Source organism: Schistocerca piceifrons, chromosome 3, assembly GCF_021461385.2.
Source record: "Schistocerca piceifrons isolate TAMUIC-IGC-003096 chromosome 3, iqSchPice1.1, whole genome shotgun sequence".
In the NCBI taxonomy this organism is placed as follows: Eukaryota; Metazoa; Arthropoda; class Insecta; order Orthoptera; family Acrididae; genus Schistocerca; species Schistocerca piceifrons.
Window position 1 is genome coordinate 531,789,346 of NC_060140.1, and position 25,489 is coordinate 531,814,834.

Consider the following 25,489-nt stretch of genomic DNA (forward strand, 5'->3'; position numbering starts at 1 on the left):
CTTAAAGAAATGGTCGTTTCAGGCAGACACCACTGGTGCTTAAAGAGTTAAGCTCTGTTATCTGCAAGGATACCGAATGGTATTCTTAGTTCAGGAATATGTAATTGTTTTTTTGATGTATTGCTGATGTGTTCCTCGGTTAGAAAAATAGGATTGTTTTTTGACTATTGATAATAACAGATGATTTTTCGAGTGAACTAGACAGGCATACGAATGATAACGAATGCTGCACTACAGCTTAGCGATTTTTTATGAACATACATTCAGACAAAATAGCAATTAACTGCCGACTTTACTACTTAGGTGAGGTTAAAGCTGTTTCACTCTAATTCGATAAAAGTCTGTCATCAAAAGCGACTGACTCAAGACCTGCGTGGTAATCCTGTGCTGGGACGACGACGTCGCATGAAGACGCCACGTTGGGGTAAACAAACATGCCCCTTACTTGTGCTACTACTCCAGTACAAATGGAGACTGCTACGTGCCATCTGCGTTAAGAAGGGAAGGAAATGGCGCACTGCTTCTTAAACCACGTGCCACTTGCCAGCCACTTAATTTCAATGCCGATGAAAAGGCGTGTTTGATTTCGCCGTACATGGCATACCGTTGAGAAGGGTTGGACCGTTCGAGATGACGCCGTAACGGGAAGGCATATGATATACCCCGGGCGAAGCAATGGCAGATAGAGAGAGAGCATTCCGCGCCAAAAGACGTCAGCTAGTACTGAACATAAGCCTTAATCAGAGAAATATGTAGTTCATGTAATGCAGTCGACAATAACGTTGTACTGATACATAAGTACTTCATGCGATGAGGCCCTGAGGAACGCGGTGATGTTATAAGACTACTTATGCGCTGTGGCGACCTGCAGCAAGTCCTCGTGGATTCCGTCTCTCCACTTTTTCTTTGCTGTACTTTGTGATCTTCTTCCGAGAGGAGTAAAATCCATGGATTTCAAATGCGGTCAATGTTGTCCATCCATGCGACGTGACGAGCCTGTGCAAGCGATTTGGTTCTCATCAGGCCTGCAATTTTTGGGCAGTTGTACATCCCCATGCAGATCAGGAGAAACAGCTGATAGCGCTGTCCGTAAGGGCGGAGAGGTTTGCATGTTGATACGACGCTAAGAGGCCTGTGGAAGCATAGCTGCTGGAAGGTTCTACGCGTCCGGACAGGTCTTGGTCGAAGGAGTATTTTTATAGTGGTCTGTACACCCAGTCCGTACTCTTCATTCGTTCAATTTTTTGAGGAAAATGATGATGAAACTAGATACTCGTAGGAAAACCAATTCATACTGGGGAAGATCACGGAAAATTTGGCAACGGGAAACATTGTATTGGTAAGGGTATAAATGAATTACGGCAGTTGAAGATGTATGAAAACCCGGACCCGTCTTGGCATAAATAAGTCTTTACAAAAATTGACTGATTGCTGTATTTGTTAATGTAATCAAATCCACAGCTACGGAGCTCAACCATGAATAAATTAATGTAATGAAATGCTGATTAATTAATTCGATTTTCATGTAAAAAAATAAAACGTTTGTTCATTAATCAAATAAAGTTATATTATGCATAGGGCACCTTGTAGAACTCCGCGGCTGTTTTTCAGATAGTGATTCTTGATGGATGCAAGCAGCTATAAATACTTTTCAAAAAGCTCTATTTTACAACCACGACCGGCATCATAATATCATGTCTCATCTCCAGGTCGCTATACTTATTTCAACACGGCATTATATTCGTCAGCATCGAGTCGTCCGCTCCTGTACCGTATATGTCCTTAATTAGCGTCGACTTAGATGTGCGATAGCTGTACTCTAAAAATCTGTGCTTATTAACCTTCTTATGATTTGAATCTTAAGTTAATTAACTGTAAATTCACACAGTGGGGTAAATATGTTGCTTCGAAATTTTAGAAGCTATAATTTGCTCATCTGACTTGCGTAAGAGTTCAAATGGCTCTGAGCACTATGCGACTCAACTTCTGAGGTCATCAGTCGCCTAGAACTTAGAACTAATTAAACCTAACTAGCCTAAGGACATCACACACATCCATGCCCGAGGCAGGATTCGAACCTGCGACCGTAGCGGTCGCTCGGTTCCAGATGTAGCGCCTAGAGCCGCACGGCCACTCCGGCCGGCTGCGTAAGAGTAAAAGTAATTCAGTGATATGCAAATATACGTCTTAAGTTACAGTATACTCTCTGACGGCCATTTCATTTTGTATCAGAAATCTACAGTCAATTACCACGTACTAAAAAAAAGAAAATTGTTTTTCTGTTATTAACTTGTAGCAGGCCAGCACATATTCTTTGCTTCTATTATATACGAAGGTTGTCCAGAAAGTAAGTTCAGATCGGTCGCGAAATGGAAGCCACTGGGAAAATACGGTAAAGCTTTGGACAGATGTGTTGGGCAGTGTCTTTAGTATGCCCGTTGATCGTGTCGCGTCGCTCTTTTCAGTTTTGAGTGAACAGTGAGCACGTAAAGATGCGTAGGGAATAGCGTCTCCTGCCAAGTATGAGGGCCTGGTTTGAGATTTCGACTGTGTCATGCAGCCCACATAACACTACTGTCGAGCAGTTCCTTCTTCATGCCAATTCTCGGCCGCACACTGCAGGGCCAATGAAGACGCTCGTGCAGCGTTTCCGATGGGAAGTGTTTGATCACCCACAATACAGTCCATAATTGGCTCCCCCTGAGTCTCATGTCTGCTCACAAGAACTGCTGGCTACGAAGACAAAATTTTTCCACAGACAACGAGCTGCAGACCAGTGCAGATGACTGGCCGAAAGCACAGGCGGCTACTTTCTATGACTTATATTGGAAAGTTGATACAACACTACGAAAACACTCGAAGATGGAGGGTCGACTATGTTGCAAATAAAACGTTTCTGGTTTTCACTGTGGTTTCCATTTCGCAACCGATCGGAACTTACTTTCTGGACAACCCTCGTAGTAGAGGCTCATTGATTCCTCGGAAGTTAGTGGTAGCTTCACATAGCGGATTATCTTTGCATTGTAAGCAAATACACGGAATGTACACTGAGATGATAAGTCATGGGATACCTCCCAGTGTCGTGTCAGACCTCCTTTTGCCCGGCATAGTGCAGTAACTCGATGTATCATGGACTCAACAAGTCGCTGGAAGTCCCCTGTACAAAATGTTGAGCCACGCTGCGTCTATAGCCGTTCATAATTGCGAAAATGTTTCCAGTGCAGGATTCTGTGTACAAACTGACATCTCCATTATGTCCGATAAATATTTGATGGGTGGCCATACCACTCGCACGAATTGTCATAATGTTCTTCAAACCAATCGCAAACAATTTTGACCCGGTGACATGGCGCAAAGTCATCCATAAAAATTCCATCGTTGTCTGGGAAAATGAAATTCATGAATGGATGCAAATGATCTCAGAGTACCGAACGTAACAATTCCAGCCAATGATCGATTCAGTTATACCAGAGGACCCAGTCCCTTCCATGCAAACACAACCCACACCATTATTCCACCACCACCACCACCACCATCCCTACCATCAGCTCTTACCAACTGAAATCGGGACTCATTTGACAAGGCCACGGTTTTCCAGTCGTTTAGGGTCGAAGCGATATGATCACGAGCCCAGGAGAGGCGCGGTAGGCGATGTCGTGCTGTTACCAAAGGCACGCGCGTCGGTCGTCTGCTGCCGTAGATTATTAACGCCAGATTTCGCCACACTTCCCTAGCGGCTATTTTCGTCGTACGTCCCACAATGATTTCTTCGGTTATTTCACGCAGTGTAGCATGTGTGTCTGCACTGACAACTCTACGCAAACGCCGCTGATATTGGTCGTTAAGAAGATAGGTAATGTCTGAAATTTGGTATTCTCGACACTCTTTTCACACTGTGGATCTCGAGATATTAAATTCCCTAACGATTTCGGAAATGGAATGTCCCATGCGTCCAGCTCCAACTAACATGCCGCGTCCAAAGTGTGTTATTTCCTGTCGTGCGGCCATAATGAGGTTGGAAACCTTGTGTACGCGATACTACGGCCTTCTGTATATGTGCAAATCGCGGTCCCACGACTTCTGTCACCTTAGCGTTAAGTAAGTTTCTAAAACTGGAACTAAAATGATGTTTATGAAGAGTTTATATGCCGGAGTTGTTTGTGTGATACAGTTGGTTAGTTACTTAGTTATTCCATGGATCATTTTACACAATCGATCATAATGATGTGGAACGAGTATTTTACATCCACATAGTAAAATTATTTGCTCATATGATTACTTTCTGAATATTTCTTAGGTACTTTTTTTAGAAAACTAAAAAAATATATACAGATGTGGTTAGGAATTCTTGTACAGAGGAGTAGGAGTTGTCAGTTTGTTTGCAAATTTTACTTTGCTATCTGTCAGACATTTTATATCACTGGGCAAGTGATCAAAAGTTTTTGTTGCAGCATTGTGAACTCCTTTTTGTACAAAATACAACCTTAATGTGGAGTAATTAATGCAGTTTCTCCTCCTGGTTTTGTAATTATGAGCATCATTGTCCGTCTTGAACTGTAGTGTATTATTTACAACAAACTTCATGAGTAAATAAATATACTGTGAAGCAGTGGTCAGTATGCCCTAGACGTCTAAAAGATGCTCGTGGGTGAGTACCCCGCATTATTATTACAGCAGATTTCTGAGCGATGAGGACATCCTTTCCTAAAGATTCGATATGACATAATTGAATGAAAATATGCAAAACTTCTCAATTTACTGATTTGTCTCTTTCCCAAGATTTGCAGTTATCCGAACTGCAGTTGTTGCTGAACTAATATGTTTTAGAAGTACCTAAAATTTTGATGTTGCCACCCTATTTATATTTCCTCGCCATGCGTTACGCGTAACATTGGTGTAGTTTCCCTACATGTGCAGAACTGAATGTTACTTCTTTTTTTTAAAATTGATGGTGAGACCATTCACAAAAAACCAATGATACTTTTAAGAACTTTGTTTACCATTCCTTTTGTTTCTATATGTATTGGATTGATTACGGTAGTAGAGTCATCTGCAAGAACAACTAATTCTGACTGTTGTATATTAGAAGGAATATCGTACATATATAAGGGAGAACAGTGAACCTAATATTCAGCCTTGCGAAACCTCATACGTGATTTCTGCCCGGTCAATATATCGTTCCCGAAGTATTTTGGTTGAGTTACGAAGTGTACATCCTCACAGAAATGCAGACGGAGGCAAACGAGAGAAAAAGACGTTCTCTAGAACAAATCTATTGTTAGTATATATAAGTGACTCATTTCATGTTACCAATTACTGTTCATTGGTGTATTTTTCTGCATTATTGAATTGCCGGCCGGAGTGGCCGAGCGGTTCTAGGCGCTACAGTCTGGAACCGCGCGACCGCTACGGTCGTAGGTTCGAATCCTGCCTCGGGCATGGATGTGTGTGATGTCCTTAGGTTAGTTAGGTTTAAGTAATTCTGAGTTCTAGGGGACTGATGACCTCAGAAGTTAAGTCACATAGTGCTCGGAGCCATTTTGCATTATTGAATTCATCCATACAGAGGACAAAGTGGCGCCAACTAAGCATATATTCTTACGCACTGCAAAAGCGGACGACTTGATGTTGACCAATGTAATTCTTGATGCTTTCCCGGGGATCTGTTCACATCTTGGATATTTGGGAATCCAGCCGAATGTTCGGGTCGTTGTCGCACGATATTTCAACAGCGTGCCTCGCTGTCTTCTTCAGGTGCTACCTGAGACTGGGGGTCGATCGAGTCCAGTATTTATGCCTGGAAGGAGCTGGACGTTCCCTAATCGGTCTGCGCCGTGTGTTCCGTCTGTGGTCCGCGCCTGCCAGACGCGGCTTCAATGGACCCGTCCAGTCGCGGATGTTCCGACTGCCGTCCTCAACGGTTGTGGACGTCATCTGAGGTTTGTCAGACTCGATCTGAGATGTTCGGTACTCTGTCTCATGACTGTTACTATGATTTCCACCAGTCTCAGGTAGCACCTGAAGAAGACAGCGAGGCACACTGTTCAAATATCGTGCGAGAACGACGCGAACATCCTGCTGGATTCCCGAATATCCAAGATGTCAATGTAATTTTGTGTTAAAAGAAATAAGTGCAGCCGTCTGAAGACGGGCAGTAAAACATAGCTTGCAACAATCCGTAAATGAAACGAAAATATATCTATACCGATGTTAACTGTTAAGTCTCCAAAGAATGCAGCCTCGGAACCAGTTCCACGAGTGTTGCGGCTGTGTGTTGTCCAGGTGGCGGTGGCGGCGTGAAGTCGGAGACGCGGCGCGTGGCGGCGGAGGGCGTGTGGCAGGTGGTGTTCGCCGTCTTCCTGGCGTACGCGATGCTGCCGCTGCGCACCTGGGTGGCGGCGCTCTTCGGCGTCTCGCTGCCCGCCGTCCACATGGCGGTCGCCGGCGCGCTCGCCCGCGAGCTCTTCCCCAACCTCGCCTGGCAGCAGGTCAGTACTCATCTTGCCAGTGAGGGCCGCGTGTGGGTTTGGTAGGAGGTAAACTACAGGGTGACGCGGCGCTGTGGGATTCACTTGTATCCGAGGCGCTTCGGAGTTACGACCAAGTCCCTTGTAAGACGGCACGGAAACTACCCAATCCGAGTAGAGGGCAACGGACGTTGTTCCGTAGAACGTGATTTGCTGTAACGTGAAAGCATCGTAGGCTCTGACTCGTCCAGGGTGCTGACACGAGTATCTTTCTTTCCATCGGAAGAGAGACGTGATGCGGGGATGCTGCATGTCTGTCGTGGTTACTTTACAAAACTGTTATGTGGTATAATTCGCCACCTTGCGGTAACAGCTGCGTGATACGCAGCAATTTATTTCAGTTTCTGCTTCTTTCACGTGCTTCTGCGAAGACGTGAGCTGTACATGTATATTTTACCGGTTAAGTTTTTGTCTCTACGTAAATCGTAGCGCGTAGCCTTGCATGAGAGGGCCGTCAGAAGTGACGCGTCACGTGACAACATTTAAAACTCGTTTTAGTACACAGAGTATAGATTAATTCAGTGCACAAGAGTTTACATGTTTATTTCCTGCCGTTGCTATTATGTAAGCGCGATTTCTAGTAACAAGTAATTTTGATACATCCATTTTCTGTAGAGAATTTTATTTCTGTTTTAAGAGCTTGCGGTCTCGGGCTACAATGAGAACGTTGTAGAGCAGATTTTAGTGTTTATTCTCCCATGTACACGTTGCGTACGTTACAACCCCAATAGCGCCGCAACCAGGAAACTGTCTCTCTTGCGAGGGTCTGTTAGTAGTCTAAGTTACTCCTGACTGCTTTGTTTGTATTGTCTGATATCCCATATCAATTTTTTACACAGTAGGATATGGGTAGAGATTGTACTTGTAGTGAGCGGACCCAGGAGAATTGTCTGCGCTCTTCAACAGCTGCAAGCAGCTTTGGCTAAGGACGACAGCGTTCTGGCGACTGTTCAGATCTGCGGCAACATCAGGCCTCCGGTGACTAGACCAGAGGACCTTTGGTGTCGTTGGAATCCCCTCGTGATGTGGTTGTTGCTCTGTCTTCCGATGAGTACCATTTGACCAGTCCGTCCTCACTCAAGAATGAGAGGTGGACAGTGGTTGGTCACTTGTCGCTGAGCGGAAGGCGGAAGAGGAACGGGCCGCGCAGCTGCCTTCTTAAGTCTTAGCAACATCTACGAGGTGTTACCCAGTGTTGATAATACGTCTGAGCCAGCACGGGATGCCTCTCCTTTAGGGTTAGCGGCCGGTTTTCCTGCCCAGTCCTGACAAGTGAGAGGGCGGGTATACTAGTCTCCATCTGCGAAGTTCCCCTTAATAGATCAGAAGTGCTCTACACGCAGGTAGCATCTACAAGGATATCGGAGTACGTGTGGTGTTTACATGGGGATTTTTACAGAACAATGCCAAGTAACCTGCTGCTGTTCTAGGAGCAATTCGTCGTAGACCGCTGGAACAATGAAGGGTATGTAGCGACTAGAAAATAACGTAGGTCATTACTGTTTTCAAGAAGGGCCATGGAACGGATGCTCTTAATTATAGGCCTCTAACGTTGACGTCGATCCGCTGTAGAATTATGGAACATGTTTTTTACTGAAAAATTATGACTTTTTTGGAGAACGAAAATCTCCTCTACAAAAATCAAACATGTATTCGGTTAGCAGAGATATTACGAAGAATCTCAGCTTCCTCTGTTCCTCCACGAGATGCATAGCGCTGTAGACAACGGCGCTCAGATTGATGCGTGTTCCTTAAATTCATGAAGGCATTTGACACCGTCCAGCACTGCCGGTTACAGAAAATAACATGACTTACCGAGTACCTGACCAAATTTGCGGTTGGTTTCAAGACTTCCATGCAGGTGGTAAAGATAAATTTCGGAGTATCCCAGGAACGTACTGTCTACATTGCATATGAGTGGTCTAGTAGAAAGCGTCGGGAGCTCTTTAAGACTGTTCGCAGATGATACGGCTATTTATAAGAAAGTAGCAACGCCAAAAGACAGTATCGATTTGCAGAATGAACTGCAGAGGGTTTATGGATGGTGCAGGTTCTGGAAGTTGACACTGAATATAAATAAATATACAAATGAAAAGAAATCCACTACTGTACAACTACTCTATTGATGACAATTTCTGGAAACGGGAGTTGCTACTCAGAGCGGCTTTAAGTGGAATCACCACATAAAATAAATAGTAGGGGTAGGAGAAGGCGGCCGGCCGAAGTGGCCGTGCGGTTAAAGGCGCTGCAGTCTGGAACCGCAAGACCGCTACGGTCGCAGGTTCGAATCCTGCCTCGGGCATGGATGTTTGTGATGTCCTTAGGTTAGTTAGGTTTAACTAGTTCTAAGTTCTAGGGGACTAATGACCTCAGCAGTTGAGTCCCATAGTGCTCAGAGCCATTAGGAGAAGGCAGACTGAGATTCATAGGAAGAATGTTAAGGAAATGTAAAGTGGCTTAAAAGGCTGTTTCTTGGCCGATTCTTGAGTATTGCTCTTCAAAATGGGATCCGTAGCAGGTAGGACGATAAAGAGAAGATCCAACGAAGAGTGGAGCGTTTCGTCATGGGATCGTTTAATCGACGCGGGAGCGTTACAGAGATGCTCACCAAACTTCAGTGGCAAAAGTTTCAAGAGAAGCGTTGTGCATCATGGAGGGATTTACCTTCGAAATTTCGAGAAAGCTCTTTCCGGGCAGTGTGTGACAACATATTACTTCCTCCCACACACATCGCGCGAAATAACCAGAACGAGATAGTTATAGATATTAGAGCTAATACAGAGGCTTATCGACAGCCATTCTTCCGACGCGCCATTCGCGAGTGGAACAGGATAGGTTTGGGGTGGGGGGAATCAGTTACTGCTACCAGAGATGGGTGGCTTGCAGAGCAGAATGTAGACGTACGTGACACCTGGAAGAAATATTGTCCCTTGGGACTTATTACTGTCATATCCTTTGCTGAGTGAGTGTTGTGTCTGGATTTAGTGAAATGCACTCTTTAAAATAACAGTTGTTTATTACAAGAACCAAACAAAATACAATTTCTGAGAAAGGAATGACAACTCAACTTGAGAACAGTTGTGTCTTGAGGAGCAGGGAATATTAACGACGCATTCCAACGAAGATGAAAGCTCATAGGCAGTGTACTAGTAACGACACGGTGGCATGGGACGATGGCCTCGGGTGGCAGTCACAAAGAACACTGGTGCAAGCACAGCGTCTGACAAGGGCGGCACGGCACCTTGGCGGGCAGTGGGAGCGGTATCAGCAGGCGGGTTCCGTAGAGGAGACTCAAAGCGGCTTTTTGTTTCTCCGAGCTTGGGACGTATGTGGCTCTCCCTGGGCGGAGCCCCGACGTAAGTACTCGCCTACGGAAGGATATACGCGCAGTTTCACGTGACGGCGCGGACGTAAATTAGTGATTGCGACTGCAGCACTATGTGCTGCGACTTAGAAGCCACGAAGTGGCGAGGCAGGGCCCCCGAACGCTGTGGCGGCTTCACTGTACATGTACCTTAGCTATTGTAACTACAAGCAACCTTCTAGGTGAGGCTGGGGCCATACCTAGCCTACGAAGCAGACACGTAAGTATGGTGGCCGAAAGTCGCAGGGGACAACCCTGAATACACCACTCCACATCTGACGTATGCGCCTTTCACGTATCTTACGTAAAAACTGCAACTTCTCCGCATCAGCGGTTTTGTGGTAATAATTCATAGCAGTGCCACACAGCAGAATAATTTTACTGTACGTGTTTAAATATTTTAAAAAGTTGTACCAGTGCGAGTTCAGAACGTCGAACGGTAGCTCTGGGCCGGTGTACCAGCTGGAATGTCAACAGTGTGTAACACCGATGTAACAGACCTCAGGGCATGAGGCGAGCTTTTCCACATGCCCTCAGAGCGAAAAGGTAGAAGCTTAAACGTCGCAGTACTACGTAACAAGGCTCCGTGCAATTATACTACATAGCTTCAGCGCCAAAGCGCCACTGCAGAGTCAAACACAGGCAGAAAGATATGAGCCCGATTACCTAGAATAATTACTAAGTTACAACAGTGAAGCAAGGAGCGCTGGCGGGACCGTTAAACGTTGGCAAATGCACTCCTATACCTAGAGCCATCACGTTGTGGGCACAGAATCAGTCCATAAAAAAAAAAAAATGATTTCGGAGCTGAAAGACACATTCAGTCATGCTGTTTTTCTGCCCGTGTCTCTACAACTAGAATTAAACTACGACAGGATGATGGATAATAGTCTGCCTTCTACCTGCTTGCTGACTTCAACACTGAGACGCAGCAACCTGATGCAGACCACTGTAGTGGTCTGCTGCTACTGTATACTGGAACGTCGCGGATGAGAAAACTGATAGGCGGCCAACCCTCCAGCACTAAGGATCATCGCGGATGATCCGCAAGCTGTCATCTGCACACCAACCAGGCGTGGCGCTTTCGCACAAGCCTGGCCGACTTGAGTATCTGATGCACCCTTGGATATCCAGGGCCTAGTCTTGACCCCAGGTGGCAGTCTCCACCTGAACACACTACAGGCTGTCTACGAGAGCACTGAAGTGGGAGCCGCACTTTGTCGCCAAACATCTGCGCAGGTGACGTGTTCTTTCCCCCTGCTGCCGCTGAGACAGCACACAGGCATGGCTCACTGGCCTGCGCCCCGACATCACATCTCGCTGGCAGGGCATCCGCGATTACGACCGGCCGCTGACTGCGACCTTGAAGACATTTATAACTCTGTAAACTCAGCACTATAAATAAACGTTACCGCAGGTACGACTGATGCCACTGGACCTAAACTGGACCGCTCACTCACACTCCGTGCTCGCCTGCCTCCTGTTCACAATTCTTTAATTAATGATTTCACATTCGCTACCATCAAGTCCTGTACTCTCTGTAATTGATTTGTTGGTGAAATATTAGAATTGTACCTTCCAAACAGTGGCCATTAAGAGCTCACCAACGTTATTGTTTATATAATTCGGGGAACTTGTCTGTTAATTGCCGTCCGTAAGTTCAGTCATTAATATTTCTCACCCTAATTGGACATCATCAGTCAAATTTCATAGTCTAATTCAGTTCGTCACATAAAAAACATTGCACTCGCTACGCAATATTTAACACAGACTGTTTTATAGAAGACAACAGCAAGGAGGGCGTAACGTTTCTTTTTCGCCCTAGCATGGAATCTCCACACAAGAAAATTCGAAAATTTATCGAAGTATAACACGCGTGAGGCAGACCGTGGAGAGACCTGGAGACAATGGCAAGTAGCACTCACGACTCCTTTTCTGGCGGTCCACAGATGTGGATTTCGCGCATTGGTGCCGACAGGATTTAAATCACCCTGCTCTGACCAGCTCGTGACCACAGGTGCCTCTGAGTCATACCCCTTCTGATCATTAGAATTGATACTTGCATTCCCATTTGGGATGTTCCAGTCCTCAGATAATTTTTTGCTGACCGGGGGTCTTTTCCTGAAAGAACCCCTGTTAAAAGTATCACCGTACTTAACAAGATAAAACAAACAGAATTCTTTTAAAGACACGGTGCGAATTCCTGCTTTATCTGAGAGGTCTGTCCAGGTGTGGATTGTGGCTAAAATGTCAAAAGCCACAGGACATCGTTAACTTCTTGTCTGTACAATATACTGAAATTCGAGAGTTCTCAGTTCAAATAAAAGGTAGTTAATCTATACGGATTTTAACAAGCTCTGCATATCGCTAGATTTTACTGAATTTATTCATTTCAGATTGTATACACGGAAGAGAAAATCTATTGACAGAGTTTTTTCATTAGATTATGTATTCGTACCAACTTTAAACCTTGTATTTCACTTTCTCACCGGTCACAAAAAACTACCGAAAAGACACAACTTCCAGAGCTCTTAACCGACCACCTCGAAATTTAGTCACAAGTTATTCTTCTTCATCTACCACGACTTAATTATACAGAAGTAATATTAAAAATAGTTATTAGTTTAATAACAATAATGGCGTGTGACGAGGGCCTCCCGTCGGGTAGACCGCTCGCCTGGTGCAAGTCTTTCGATTTGACGCCACTTCGGCGACTTACGCGTCGATGGGGATGAAATGATGATGATGATTAGGGCAACACAACACCCAGCCGGGAATCGAACCCGGGCCCTTAGGATTGACAGTCCGTCGCGCTGACCACTCAGCTACCGGGGGCGGACCAGTTATTAGTGTGAAATGATTGCGTATAAGCACAGTAATGTCTTGCACATATCCTAGGCGCGGACAGTAGTAGGGAACATCTGCTCTCGTAACCACAACCGTTTAGCGTTGCGGACCGAAACCAGAATGCCATAATAATATTGGAAAGTAAGTTCAGGAAGGCCACACTTGCTTCCCTCCAACGTGGTAACTGCTGGGGCAGTCTTTGTAGGGCGCGGACCCTGAATGGTAAAAACCAGTATTCAGATTCACTTCTGGGGCACACGAAGTAGCCCCTTGGCGGAATGCATAGTAATTACCTGTAAAATTGATGTAACTGGTATTTGGTACCGTTCCTAGGGCAACAGGCGTTTCCAGGATACAGGTAAAGCTCAAGCGTTGTTGGCAGTTGCTCGTCAAATGTGGTGAGATACCAAGACGAGTTGTAATGCGTTTGTTGGGAGTGAAGGCTAAGAACTGAGGGAACCTGGGTATGACCAAGCATAGCCTGATGAGCCTGACAGAAAGTGAACTCGACGGTGGGCAGGTCCGGCCAACTGAACTCTGCAGTCTTGTATGAGTCTACGAACTATAGAGTTCGACGTACGGATAACTGTGCGGACACTGAAGCTCAGTGACATCGATGCAGTGGGCCTTGACTGAGCTACCGCTACCACCACGTTAGTTCTACCTGGGCATCAGCCACAGGCGCACACTCGTCGACCAGTGGCTAAGTGCGCTCCTCCAGTTGGAAGGTCCGACCCCTTTTAGTGCTATTTTACCGTGCGCTAGAGCCAGTTGTCGTCGTATAACGCTGGTGGAAGATGCAGAGCAAGGCTAACGTTTGCACCAACAATACGTGTATATTGATTACGAACAACAGCTCTGGGTACAACCCACTCTCCAGCTCTTACCATTTGACCGGCACCATTTCTCACACTTACCTCTCGGGGACGGGGTGTCAAATTCTCGTTCTCCACCTACCTGACCCACCGTGTCACCGAGTATTTCCATCACTTTTCACGGATGTACGGATTATTCGTTAAAAAAAAATCCAAATGAGCTACGACAAATAGTTTTAATCATTATCTGGAAATGTAAAATCACGCATCTTATTTACTTTTCGTATGCAGGTAAATGCCTGCAGTAATTGTGCTTGTTCACATTGCTGCGCTGCACTGTCGTAGCCCGACCCTAGAGCAGCCAAAATAAAATGGCGCAGTCGTTTGATAAAGTGAAGCATCGTGCGGCAATTCGTTTTCGACAGCAGCGGAAATGTTGCAGCTGTGTCAGGCCAATCTAGATGGCTTCTTTAAATGTCTGGATCCTCCTGAAGCAACTGCAATATTTCGCTGCTGTCAAAAACTGATTGCCGAGCGATGCTCCACTTTATCAAACAGCTGCACCATTTTATTTTGGCTGCTCTAAGGTCGGGCTTCGATACCATGGCGCGGCCATGTGAACAAGCGCCAGTACTGCAGGGATTTACCAGCGTAAGAACAGTAATTAAATTGCTTAATTTTACATTTCGAAGTCATAATTAAAACAACGTCATCTCGTAGTTGTCTAACAATCTCACAATGGACTCACTAACTCTAACAAGACGAAATATATATAGTTCTAAGTGACTGATGACCTCAGATGTTAAGTCCCATAGTGCTCAGAGCCATTTACTGTGGGCCGTGTGCAGTCAAGTCCACTTAAAATGTGAAGCCTGCAATACATTCCGGATGTTCTAATTTTCTTTCCTGTACTCTTTTTTTTGTTTCATAAATTCAACAATAGCGAGATTTAAATCGAAAATCGTTCCAGTCGTGGCCCTTGACTTAACCAACATAATTTGCTGATGTGTATGAAGTCGCCGTACTCTTCATACATTTCCATTGAAAACTGTTGCAACTGAAAATGGAATAATGCTTGCGACTTCAGAAATTTTGCTATTTTTACCACAGATTTCATCAAGTGCTCCATGCCTGCAAATTTAACCTAAGAGTGCTTCTTGATATAGAGAACAATGAATCCCCTCTGTCATCATTGCAGACTTTTACTGTTTCACTGTCATCTAAAAGTTTAAATTCTTTCTGCGTGGTACTACAGTGTCGTTTCGTAGCAAATAAGCAGTACCCGTAGCTTACACGTGTTGAGAATTCTCATCCCCTTATTCTGTCATTTCCATCTACTTTTTGTGCAAACAGCCACTGGACCTTGAACGTCCTTCATATCAAGAACAAATAGCGAAGGATAAACAGCGTTGGCACCACAGCTCTGCAGAGCTCACACAGTTGTGCCGAATGAAAAATGCCGCACCCTAATGCTCTATGAAATGTCATGCCTTCCGGTATACTTACGAGAAGGCCCGAGCAAAGCCGAGCGACAGGCCTTCCTTGGCCCACACATGCTGCACGCGTGAAGATTGGCATGCCATGACCAGCTCTGTTCTGCGTCTTCCTATAATCCTCTTCCTCTAGATTGGTAAAGTATGGTCAGACATACGATTCTCCCTGCACTCATTCCTTGTAGATGATGTTACCATAATGTTTTACTTTCTTCAGTCTTTTCATTAAGATTATAAATATTTAATTCGTTCCTAATATCTTCGTTTCTTATATGTTCTTCACTGGCAATACCTCTCACCTTCCTAAGAAATCTAATTTCTGCAGCTTGTAGTGTATTCTGTTTGAATGAATACAGAAAATGAGATAAATTTTAATTTAAGCATATGACTACACAGTTTTTATTTTCGTGTCTATCGTCCGATTTTACATGAGCACGTCTTTTACAATTCTTTTCATGATCTGTGTTACCTGTTAGCGACGCATGAAAATTTGTCCCACACCGGGACTCGTACCCAATTTTCCTCATATCGTAAGCGGTCGCTTTAACAGTGTCGGCTATGATGATCTGAAGTATTGATGTATTTTGTTTACCGTTTTTTCAGCTTTCAACACCGACTTCACTGTTTATCGTCGTTAAATAAGGTGCCAGATTCTCGAACATGGCTGGAAAGATATTACACATGGAGGCTAATGTGCAAACGCAGAGTGAATGCTATCTTTGACATGGCAATGGGTACGCAGTTGAAAATGTTAAGAGTTATGCAGTGAGTAAATGTAAAAGGAACCAATCCTAAGAACATTAAGAATAAACATCAACAACTATAAGTGTATCGGTGGGTGTGCGTGTCTGTGTGTGGTGGGGAGGGGTTGCAAACGCGCACGTGAACATTGAGGTGGAAGAGGACAGCGTTAGTAAAGAATAATTACAATCGGCGGATGAGAAGAGATACGTGTGGTAATTCAACCTAATAGCATGTATAACAATTTAAATTTAACTAATGATCTCAACAAAATAAAATTAACAGAAGGCCAGAGTATTGAAGAATAGCTTGAAGAGAGAAGATAAATGGTCGCTAAACACAGAATTGACTATTGCATAAGGAAACAGATAATCTAAAGTTTATAGCAGGGGCACGAAGAATTTTTTCTTACTATAGGGAAGGTGTGGAAGAAACGGAGTACATAGACAATCAGATCAGAATAGAATAAATAGATACAGGAAAAATGAAGGAATGGAGTGGAACAGACAGCGTGAGAAGAAACGGAGAAATGTGGGGCTTACGTGAAGTTTTAACGGGAAATAGTGAGCTGTATTTCCTCGTTCAATGTTAAATCAGGACTGTGGATCAGATGTTTGATTTCCAGGGCTTCCAGCAGGTTGAGTATTTTAGCTTTGTGCGCTAGGTGGAGGATATGGGACTGGCTGGTAGCTTTGGCAGCAACTCAGTTCTTGCTCAGCAAGAATGTAGTCACAGTTCCGTAACCTCCAGGTACGTTCATGTTCATTCCATGTAGCTTTCATATCATTAACTGCTTGACCGATACAATATAAAACTTATCATAGAACCAGTGATGTTAAATTACCATATTTGGCCAGTATGTGGGTCTTCGAGTGTTGCTCACAAGCAATGTATCCTCCTCTGTGACGACCTCGACGGAGTCCGGCGTTCACCCTGCAGCCCTGGCAGAACTTAGCGAAGGTGCGAACGCACCCCCGCCCCCCCCCCCCCCCCCTCCCAACCGTAAACTACCTTTCGGCAATTTTGTCCACAGATTTAGAAATTTCGTAAATAGATTTAATACAAAAAATCAGGATTACTGAATAATGTTACAGGCAGCAGTTGTCATGCACAGGCGCCTTCGTTTTATTTGTGCCTTGAAAATGACGAACGTGTTCACCTGTCGAGAACTTTACCCTACTGCATTCCCTTGAGTTATGTAAACATTCAGTACTTCGAGAGAAGCTCAAGTTTCAGGAGAAACGTACCTGCTACAGCGACTAGTAAATTACATATTCCCTCCATCTTTTCGCTTGCTTCCTTCACCGTCGCTGCTCACCAGCCTTGAGTAGATAGAATTCGGGAAAAGTCTGAAGCCTGTAGTCAGGTAGCACGTTTGGTTCAACAACCGGTCACTGATCTTCGATATTCTACAATACTTTAGCGAAGCAACAACTCCATTGTTGAACCCGAACGAACCGTGTAAACGACTGCTATGTGAACCAAGAGCACTGTTACCACATAAGCGATAGAAGTCTGTTCAGTAGTTGTCGTTCGTTTACCGTGCTGCTGCAGCGAAATGACATTGTAGAAATGTCACTGTGTCAACAGCTCGCACGTTTGCAGTCGCGGGTCGTCGGAAAGGCTCCCACTCGTAAGGAGAAGGTGAGAACATGTGGGGTAAGAGAACTTGCATACCTCTGCCGGTTAATTCTCAAACCGTCTTTCCTTGATGTTCCTTTGCTGTAATTTTTTGCGCCGCCTACGTACCTGCGGTCTAGGCGGGGGCGTACTTGCCACGCCCTCGGCACTGCCGTTGGGGCCGGCAGTCAGTTAAAGTCTTGTAAAAACCCTGCAAGCCAAAAATCGGTTAAAAAAAGTTAATACTTTAGAACATCCTCCAAGTTGTGCTTTTCTTTTATAATCATAATACTCCCAGTTCCGATTCTTTACAGAATCGAACCCCGAGGTATAAATGTCATATCTACCGAACTATGTGGTGTACAGTGATATAATTTAATTTTGCAACTACGTTCGGTGGTATATGTGGACAGTGCCTGCAAAATGTGTTGCGAGTGGAGATAGTAGTAAATAAGTGATAAATTCTTCTTGACTGACGTCGCGGTCTCTGCGTGAACAGTGAAACTGTGGTTAACAATAATTTTTTTTTCCATGCATTACTTTGTGGACGATGTCAGCGGCTTAAAGTTCGCTAAAGGTTTGAAATTGTAAAGTTTGTTGGAAGTCGCTAAGAGCTGTGATTCTCAAATACTGGGTTAATAGAACATGGGTAATTAGCGTGCCGTAAGTCATTTTGACTCACAACGTATTACACAGTTTCCAACTGTAATATCTAACGTATTGTGTTAAACCTTTAGCTTAAGGTTATAGCCCTTCATCAGTAGATTATGAGAGCGTTTTAAATTATTAAATTCAGTCCATAACACTGTGAAGCTGAAAATTGTGCCCCGCGTTATCCGGGTAGTAAGATGGATTCCATGTAGTTCTTATTGATGTATCGCTAAGCATTAAATACAGAGTGGTTATAATTAAACTTTCGCTATTACAACCAATGTAGGCCGAAAACTATTTATCTTATCGGAACCCAACTTTATAGGAATGACATCAGACAGTGCGCTGCAGGATTTGCGGTGTTAGTAATATTAGTGTCATGATTTTCGCTAGGCGCCGGTACTGGTACGGCGACGAAGGGTTGAAAAAGAAGCATGATAGTTCATTACAGTTGCAGACAGTGAACATGGCTCTGAAGAAGATAAGCACGGCTCCACTCGTAAAGCTGTTTTATCACAACAGGAATAGTGCTGCTGCTCTTCGCTAGTATCCACGCCTTAAAGGGATGCGGAGAGGTTCTCTTTCCGCAACTGGGTCGAAGAACGTGATTCCAAAGTTGGAATGAAATGGCGGTTTGGGAACTGCTCCTGTGGGTGGTCGACGGCCAAATGCGCCACAAACTGTTGACGTTACTGTTGCCGTAGCTGAGAATGCTGGCTGTAGTGGGCTATCTTCAAGCAGCGTACGAGCTGTGTCACGACAGCAGAAAATTCCACCGGTCGAAAAGTGCTGCAAATAATCTCTAATGTGGTTGCAGGCTTTCATGGATGCGGATGGTCGTCACGTTGAGCAACGTTTCTAACCTGGAACCTAAACATGGTGCTAAATTAGCAAATGTTACCATGTCATGTGGAAATTAAAATTTGTTTCTTTCATTGGTTTAGTCGTTTTCTCTCTTCCGCATGTTCTTACAAATGTTTCCACAAAGTTTCATTGTCCTACGACCAGTCGTTTTGTCAAGAAGCAAAGGCTTGATTATGATTGCCCTTTAGTTACAGTTTGTGATCGCTATATTAACGTTGAATTGCCCTGTGTTGTGGTGAGATGATGGTCTTGGCCTAGGGATGGCGGCTATCGCTGAAACAACTGGTTTTCGTTTAGATCGGTTTACTTCAGCGCCAGTTTAACCAGACTGTTAAAACCACTCAAAATAAGACTTCTGAAATAACAAACTTTCGATTTTTTCTTCCTATTATTTGCTGCAGGAAACATAGAAACCGAAAAAGATTGGACAGTTTTGACTCCCATCAGTTACATTATTCATAGAATCCAAATATTAAAAGAAATACACAAATAAAAGAAAAATTAGTCGTCCTCCGTTTCACCGTTCGTTGCTTTTCTCGAACACTGTTAAGCGGGTGTATACTACAAGAAATCACCAGTTTTGAAACTCTGCTCAAAAGTCATCTTGTAGTCCAGTATCATACCACTATTTCTTCATTATGAGTAGCTAGTGCTAAAGAGCGAAAACTGAAGTTCGAAGAACTCTGTTAGTCATGTTAATTCATTCGCTTCCAAGGGCTACAAGCAGATAAAGGCGTATCACGTAGACACAGGCAGCACGTCAGCCACTTTGTTTTTATTGTAAACTATGAATGAATTGTTAAGTTTTAAGTTTTCTGCTTGTCTGATATCACAAGTTTGGGCTCCTCCATTTTTTTATCGGTTAAAGCAAATGGAGCATTGTACTTCATTGAATCCGCACTTCGTAAAATACTTTTAAGACTGTGGATGGTGCCATTTTGTACCACTGTGTATAAATGATGTGCACGGACGACAGCGAGAAACTACGGTACTGAACAGACGGGGTAAGCCTTCCACACTGTATGTACGCGCGTGCCACCTAATGGGCCACGCCACACTGTGACAGGTACAGTAGTGTCTCAGCAGTGCTGTACCAGTTATTGCGACACTGTCTGTTGCTCGTTTCTGTCGGCACTGTTATAAAAATAGCACTGTTCGATCTTCCTATTTTCTGTAACAGCGCAATATTTCAAACCAATGGAAATTCTACGAATAAAAATTACTCTTTTCTTTTTTTAAAAAAATTAAAAACCAAAACATTAAGCGCTGCTGCTATGTCTAGTTCATATTTCGTTTTTTTTCCCCTTTTATTTATTGTTAAGAAATAAAAAACTTTTGTTTTAACGGAGACCAAACAAATACCGAAAAATACTGGTTATCCCCAACTAAAATATCGGCATTGATTTTAACCGGTCGGTTTTTCCCATCTCAACCTTAGCCCCGCACTTGTCCCTTGCGCCCTCAGCTGTTGCTGCTGGCTCTGCTACTGTCCGCGAGGCCCGCAGCGTCCTTGCATAGGTCGTGACCCGCGCAGCGTCAGCGGATCGAACCCCCCCCCCCCCCTCCCAATGCCCCGTCCTCCCCCTCGTATTCTCCGTCTGTTCTTGCGTTTCATATCGGATACAGCCGCCGTTGGCGACCACTTTTCCTCCGAATAAACTTCACAATATAATATACTCCCTCTCTCCCAGATTTACTACCGTCCAGGAGATTCTTACTGCGTCTCATTCCCTCCAACTTCGATAGCTGTTATTTTCTTTCCAGCTGCTAACTTTCGACACTCTTCGTAATTTTATTTCTCATACCGCCTTCAAGTAACGACGGAGGAGATATTTCATCGCATTTCGTTGTCTTGAAGTAGGCTCGCAGTCAGAGGCGTGTAGTGAGCTCGAGAAAGTGGAAGGATCGTCGCGTTGTTAAAATGGGAATTGGCTCCAGATGTAGAACCTGTGACAGAGAGATCTCTACAGTTCACTACATGAACGATGCTGTAAACGGTAGGGTAACCGGTAGTATTGACAGCTTCGGTAGGGAAATAAACATAAATGAATGTGTAAGAGAGAAACTGGGAGCTGAAGATTCTCTTTGTTTTGCACATAATTAGAACCGCACATCATTGAGTGTTAGTCCATGCGTGTTTAATATCCTTACAGAATATAGATCGCATTTCATAACTAATAAAAATTAGTTGATCAAGCAATTCTGCGCTTTTATATAAACAAAGTAATTGCTTCTCATGCAAGTGTATGTATATATATGAGAGAGAGAAACAACAGAAACGTCTTTTATATAAGTTCGACGACGTATTGAAGCGACATTGGATGTACTTCTGTTTTGCTTTTTTTCGTTGAGGAAATAAATTGCGTTTTCTTGCGCTATACGATAAATCTTTCTACTGTAACGTCCCTCTGCTTCCTGTCACAAATAAAAATTTTCCAATAAAACCTAAATTAAACATTGGCAGTTCCGTTTTGCTATAAATACCGTTTACTTTTAAGTAACAGAGGAGAGGATAACTATGTTGAACAAAAATGTTCCGTAAGTTACTCATACCTTAATATGTATATCCTTACTTAGTTTGTAGATGGGTCACCGCTTTCGGTTTTTAGGGGACTCTGGTAAAACACTGAGCAGCTACAGTGCAACTGTTTGAACGTTGCGCCTGGCAGCAGTTGAAAACATGACGTCATTGTCATGAAGGCTACCTACATTTCCAATATGTAGCGAGCAGAACTAGGGAACAACGTGACACTGCAAACGGGAGAAGACTGTAGCACCTGTTTTATGTTTTAAATGTTGTGTTTTTACTGTTTTGTTAGAGGAAACTGTTTTAAAAACCTGAATTTCAGTACAGTATTTTGAAAAAAAAAAAAGATTCCTCGGTTAAGTTTTATCACAAGTTTTCAAAAATCTAAACTCGTGATTTTTATGGGGGGGAAGGGGATATGGTATGATTCAGGAGGTGCGTTCCAGACACTAAAATCTTAGAAATTAAGCACTAATGTGATGTATTTATGACAGACGATAATGTGATAATATTAGTATGCATCATAATATAAGCAAACACAGAGTGAATATATAAATCTGATGCAGAAAGTGCGCTGGTATGAAATATTCCGGTCGAGTCTAATTCAAAATGATGACTGAGACGCTGGAATACGCTTCTAACTCTTTTAAGTCTCGCTTCACTAAGCTCCAAAAAGTACTAAATGGTAAAACAGGGAATAAGCGATTGCCTTAGCTGCACCCAACGATAGAATAAAGCTATACTCTCTGCAAATTGGTTTAGAAATAAAATAATCTTACTTTCAGTGCGTTTCGTTTTGTAAAGGGGGCAACTCACAATTAACAGTAAAGGATGGCGAAACTACTAGTGGGCGACAAGGTGTTGGACGTCCAACAAGAAATCCTGTATCCATACTTGGATTGACAGTAAATTCTATATTCTTGAACTAAAATTACCTAATAGTCTTCGATAAATAAGTAACGATAACTGCAATAGTTGGCTCAAATGTGTGTCGACCAGTTCAGAACGGGTACAACACAATGACTGACTGATACATTTTGATACTTCTCTTGTTTCTGCACGGCCACAGCGGCCTGCAGGCCTCGTGCAATTTTTAACCCACTGAAGAAAAGACACTCTTAAATGTTTACGCGAAAGCTGCTAACTGTTTATTAGCTGACTAGTTTCGGGCTTTGTCCATTTTCACAAGCCACGTATTTTGTATTTGGGGTATGTTTGTCGACAATTTTGTTCATGTCATCTCGCTTCAGATGTACCTTCAGATTTTCGTTATCCAGCATGATTTGATACACGTGCCCACGATATTTGATATACGATCGAGAATTTGTTCTCATTGCAATACACTGTGTGTCACGTTAGCTTATTCTTATTTGCTATAACATCTACGAAAAATACGCCAACGTGACACACAGTGTATTCCAATGAGAACAAAGTCTCCACTGTGTATCAAATATCATTGCCACATGGATCAGATCGTACTAGATAAACGACTGCTAAAGCCTGATCTCATACATAGAATTATCCACACCAAACATGACACAAATACACGCGGATTCCTCAGTTCTGATTGGTACCAATTGGGAAACCTCGTGTCGCATTGCAGATTATCGTTACCAACTGTGCAGCGTGCTACTAGCCGGTGTTGATTGTATTGTGGTCTGCTTTGTCGCTAAGCTGTGCCCTTGCTGCCTGTGTTATGTTGCGCTAGTTTCGTTGTGATATTTTCGAAAATGAGTGATGATGCCGTTGCTGGCTCATCGTGGGGATTACCGTCACATCCATTTCGGAGAAGTAAGCCGGTTATCAGGAGCTCGTGAAAGCTCAGATCACAGGTTTGTGTTACCTGCACTGCGTACTTACAGGACAGGCGGAGCGTGTTACCCCCAACCCACCCCACCCCACCCCACCTCGCCTCGCTCCAGCAGCCAACAGTATCCGTTCTCACCGCACGCCTCACAAGCGTGATACCAAATTATAGTTAGCGATTAGTACAAAATACATGATTTGTGAAAAATAGGTAAAGACCGATCTAGTCAGCCAATAAATAGTTACCAGCTTTGGTGTAAACTTTTAAAAATGTATTTTGTACAATATTTGAGTGTCTGCAAGAGGCAACATACAGAAAACCTTTTAACTCACTGTTCCGCGCCTCCGTCGTCATGAAAATCAGACGTCAGGGTATTACCGTCTCCGGAACTCTTTTCGCGTCAATCGGTAATAATTTGAAATTAATATTTTCATGACTGGTGTTTGAAATTAATATTTTGATTGAGAATAACAAAACGTACGTGACTGGCCCGTTGCATGCTCTTACCGAGTGATGCGTTCGCATCCGCCCACCGAGTTTCACTCCTGCTAGCACCTAGCTCCTACTTCCCAATCTCCACGGACCTTCTCCTGTGTACCTTGTGGGATAAGCTTTTCTGGAACAAACGATACTGCGAAATAATGGCTAACACCCAAACCTCCAGATGTCACACACTCAGATCGGTAGCGAATGTTGTATGTTGATAGTGTGTGAACCAAAACAAAAAATGGCTCTGAGCACTATGGGACTTAACTTCTGGGGTCATCAGTCCCGTAGAACTTCGAACTGCTTATACCTAACTAACCTAAGGACATCACAAAGACTTGTTCGTGCTGTGAACTGTCGTCCAGTAGAACATACGTATAGGGTAATTAAAAGTATCACCAGAGCTACGGAGCACAGGAAAAGCGTATCTGTAAAGGCGCGTATTGTTGATCTCGCTTGACTGAGAAGACCGCCGTAGCTCACGTGTTCGGTCAGAGGGATAGTTGCCCTCTGCAATAAGAAAACTGTGAGTGAATATATCAACGATGAACTTGAACGGATGTCATGGGACGGCCGCCCTGAACGAATGTAACGAACAAAATTAGATCAATAAAAATTTTAAAAAATAAAAAAATTGTACTTTCGGTCGTCGCGATAAAGGGCCTGCATTCAAATCCCACTCTTGGCAATTTCTTTAACTGTTTACGCTTGAAACAGTTACATGGGAAACATTTTCGTGACATCTAAAAGAACTTATCGGAGTTTGTAGCAATGTTCTTTTGGCAGTCTGCTTTCATTTCTTTGATTGAAATTTGTGTGCTTGGTATTGAGCTTATTATTTTGTTTGTTATTAATTATTGTTATTGCTTCCGCATGTGTGATGCAGTTGTTTCTTTATTTTTCTTTTCTAATTGTATATTCTGTGAAACTACAAATGCAGTCTATAGATTTACTACTTTCAAAGAAACGAAGCGAAAGCAGACTGCTAAGAGAACACTGCTGTAAACTCCAAACAGCCCTTTTACATGTCATAAACACGTTGTCCCATTGACACTTTCACGCATAATACAATAAAAATAATTGTCGTCATTGGAATTTGAGTGCAGAACTCTTGGTACGAGGTACCAAAGTACCCTTTACCAATTTCCCCACGGAAGTAATATGTGTTAGTTACTCACAGTTACACTTTTCATGTGCTCCGTAGTTCTGGTGTTACTTTTAATTAACGTTTACGCCCATTCTGCTGGACAACAACACATAGTACGAACTAAATCGGAGTTCTGGTTCATGTTTTATCGACACAGAACGTTTGCTACCGGTCTGAGTGTCTGACATCTGGGGGTTTGGGTGTAAGCCACATCCCAGCAATGAGGTCCATGCGGCACACAGTCTTTATCTGCAGGGAAGTATCACAACCAGCACGCTCTGTAACATTTACACTGATACTGAGTGGAAGTACAATGAACCGCAAGACAGCTTCCATTCAGTATGAATGGCTGCCGCATTACAAAGTTCTGTGCTACACTGATGAGCCGCTTTCTACCGCCTTAATACAGCAACGATTCTGCGCTGTACGCATTAGACAAGGCCTCGGTAGTTTTCCTGAGTTATGGGACACCAGATATCACCTCATGGATCACGCATTTCCCGTTAATTGCGGACCGGTTGTTAATGCGCGTAGAGCTGCTGCCCGATAGCGTCACAGGTCTGCTCCATCGGCTGCAAATGTGCCGAGTTCACTCTAGTG

General features: G+C 43.7%; 1 protein-coding gene across 3 annotated transcripts in view; it reads left to right on the top strand.

Annotated features, from left to right (window-relative positions):
- The window catches only part of LOC124787785 (Ca(2+)/calmodulin-responsive adenylate cyclase), a 355,797-nt gene that overhangs the window by 20,791 nt on the left and 309,517 nt on the right, over positions 1–25,489 (top strand). For 2 of the 3 annotated variants that reach the window (XM_047254686.1, XM_047254685.1), the window contains exon 1: positions 6,376–6,488. In XM_047254686.1, coding sequence (XP_047110642.1) covers positions 6,432–6,488 — 57 coding nt within the window. In that variant the 5' untranslated portion in view covers positions 6,376–6,431. Of the gene's footprint in view, positions 1–6,282; positions 6,489–25,489 lie in introns of those variants that run through there. The other variant, XM_047254687.1, reaches the window with a different exon arrangement.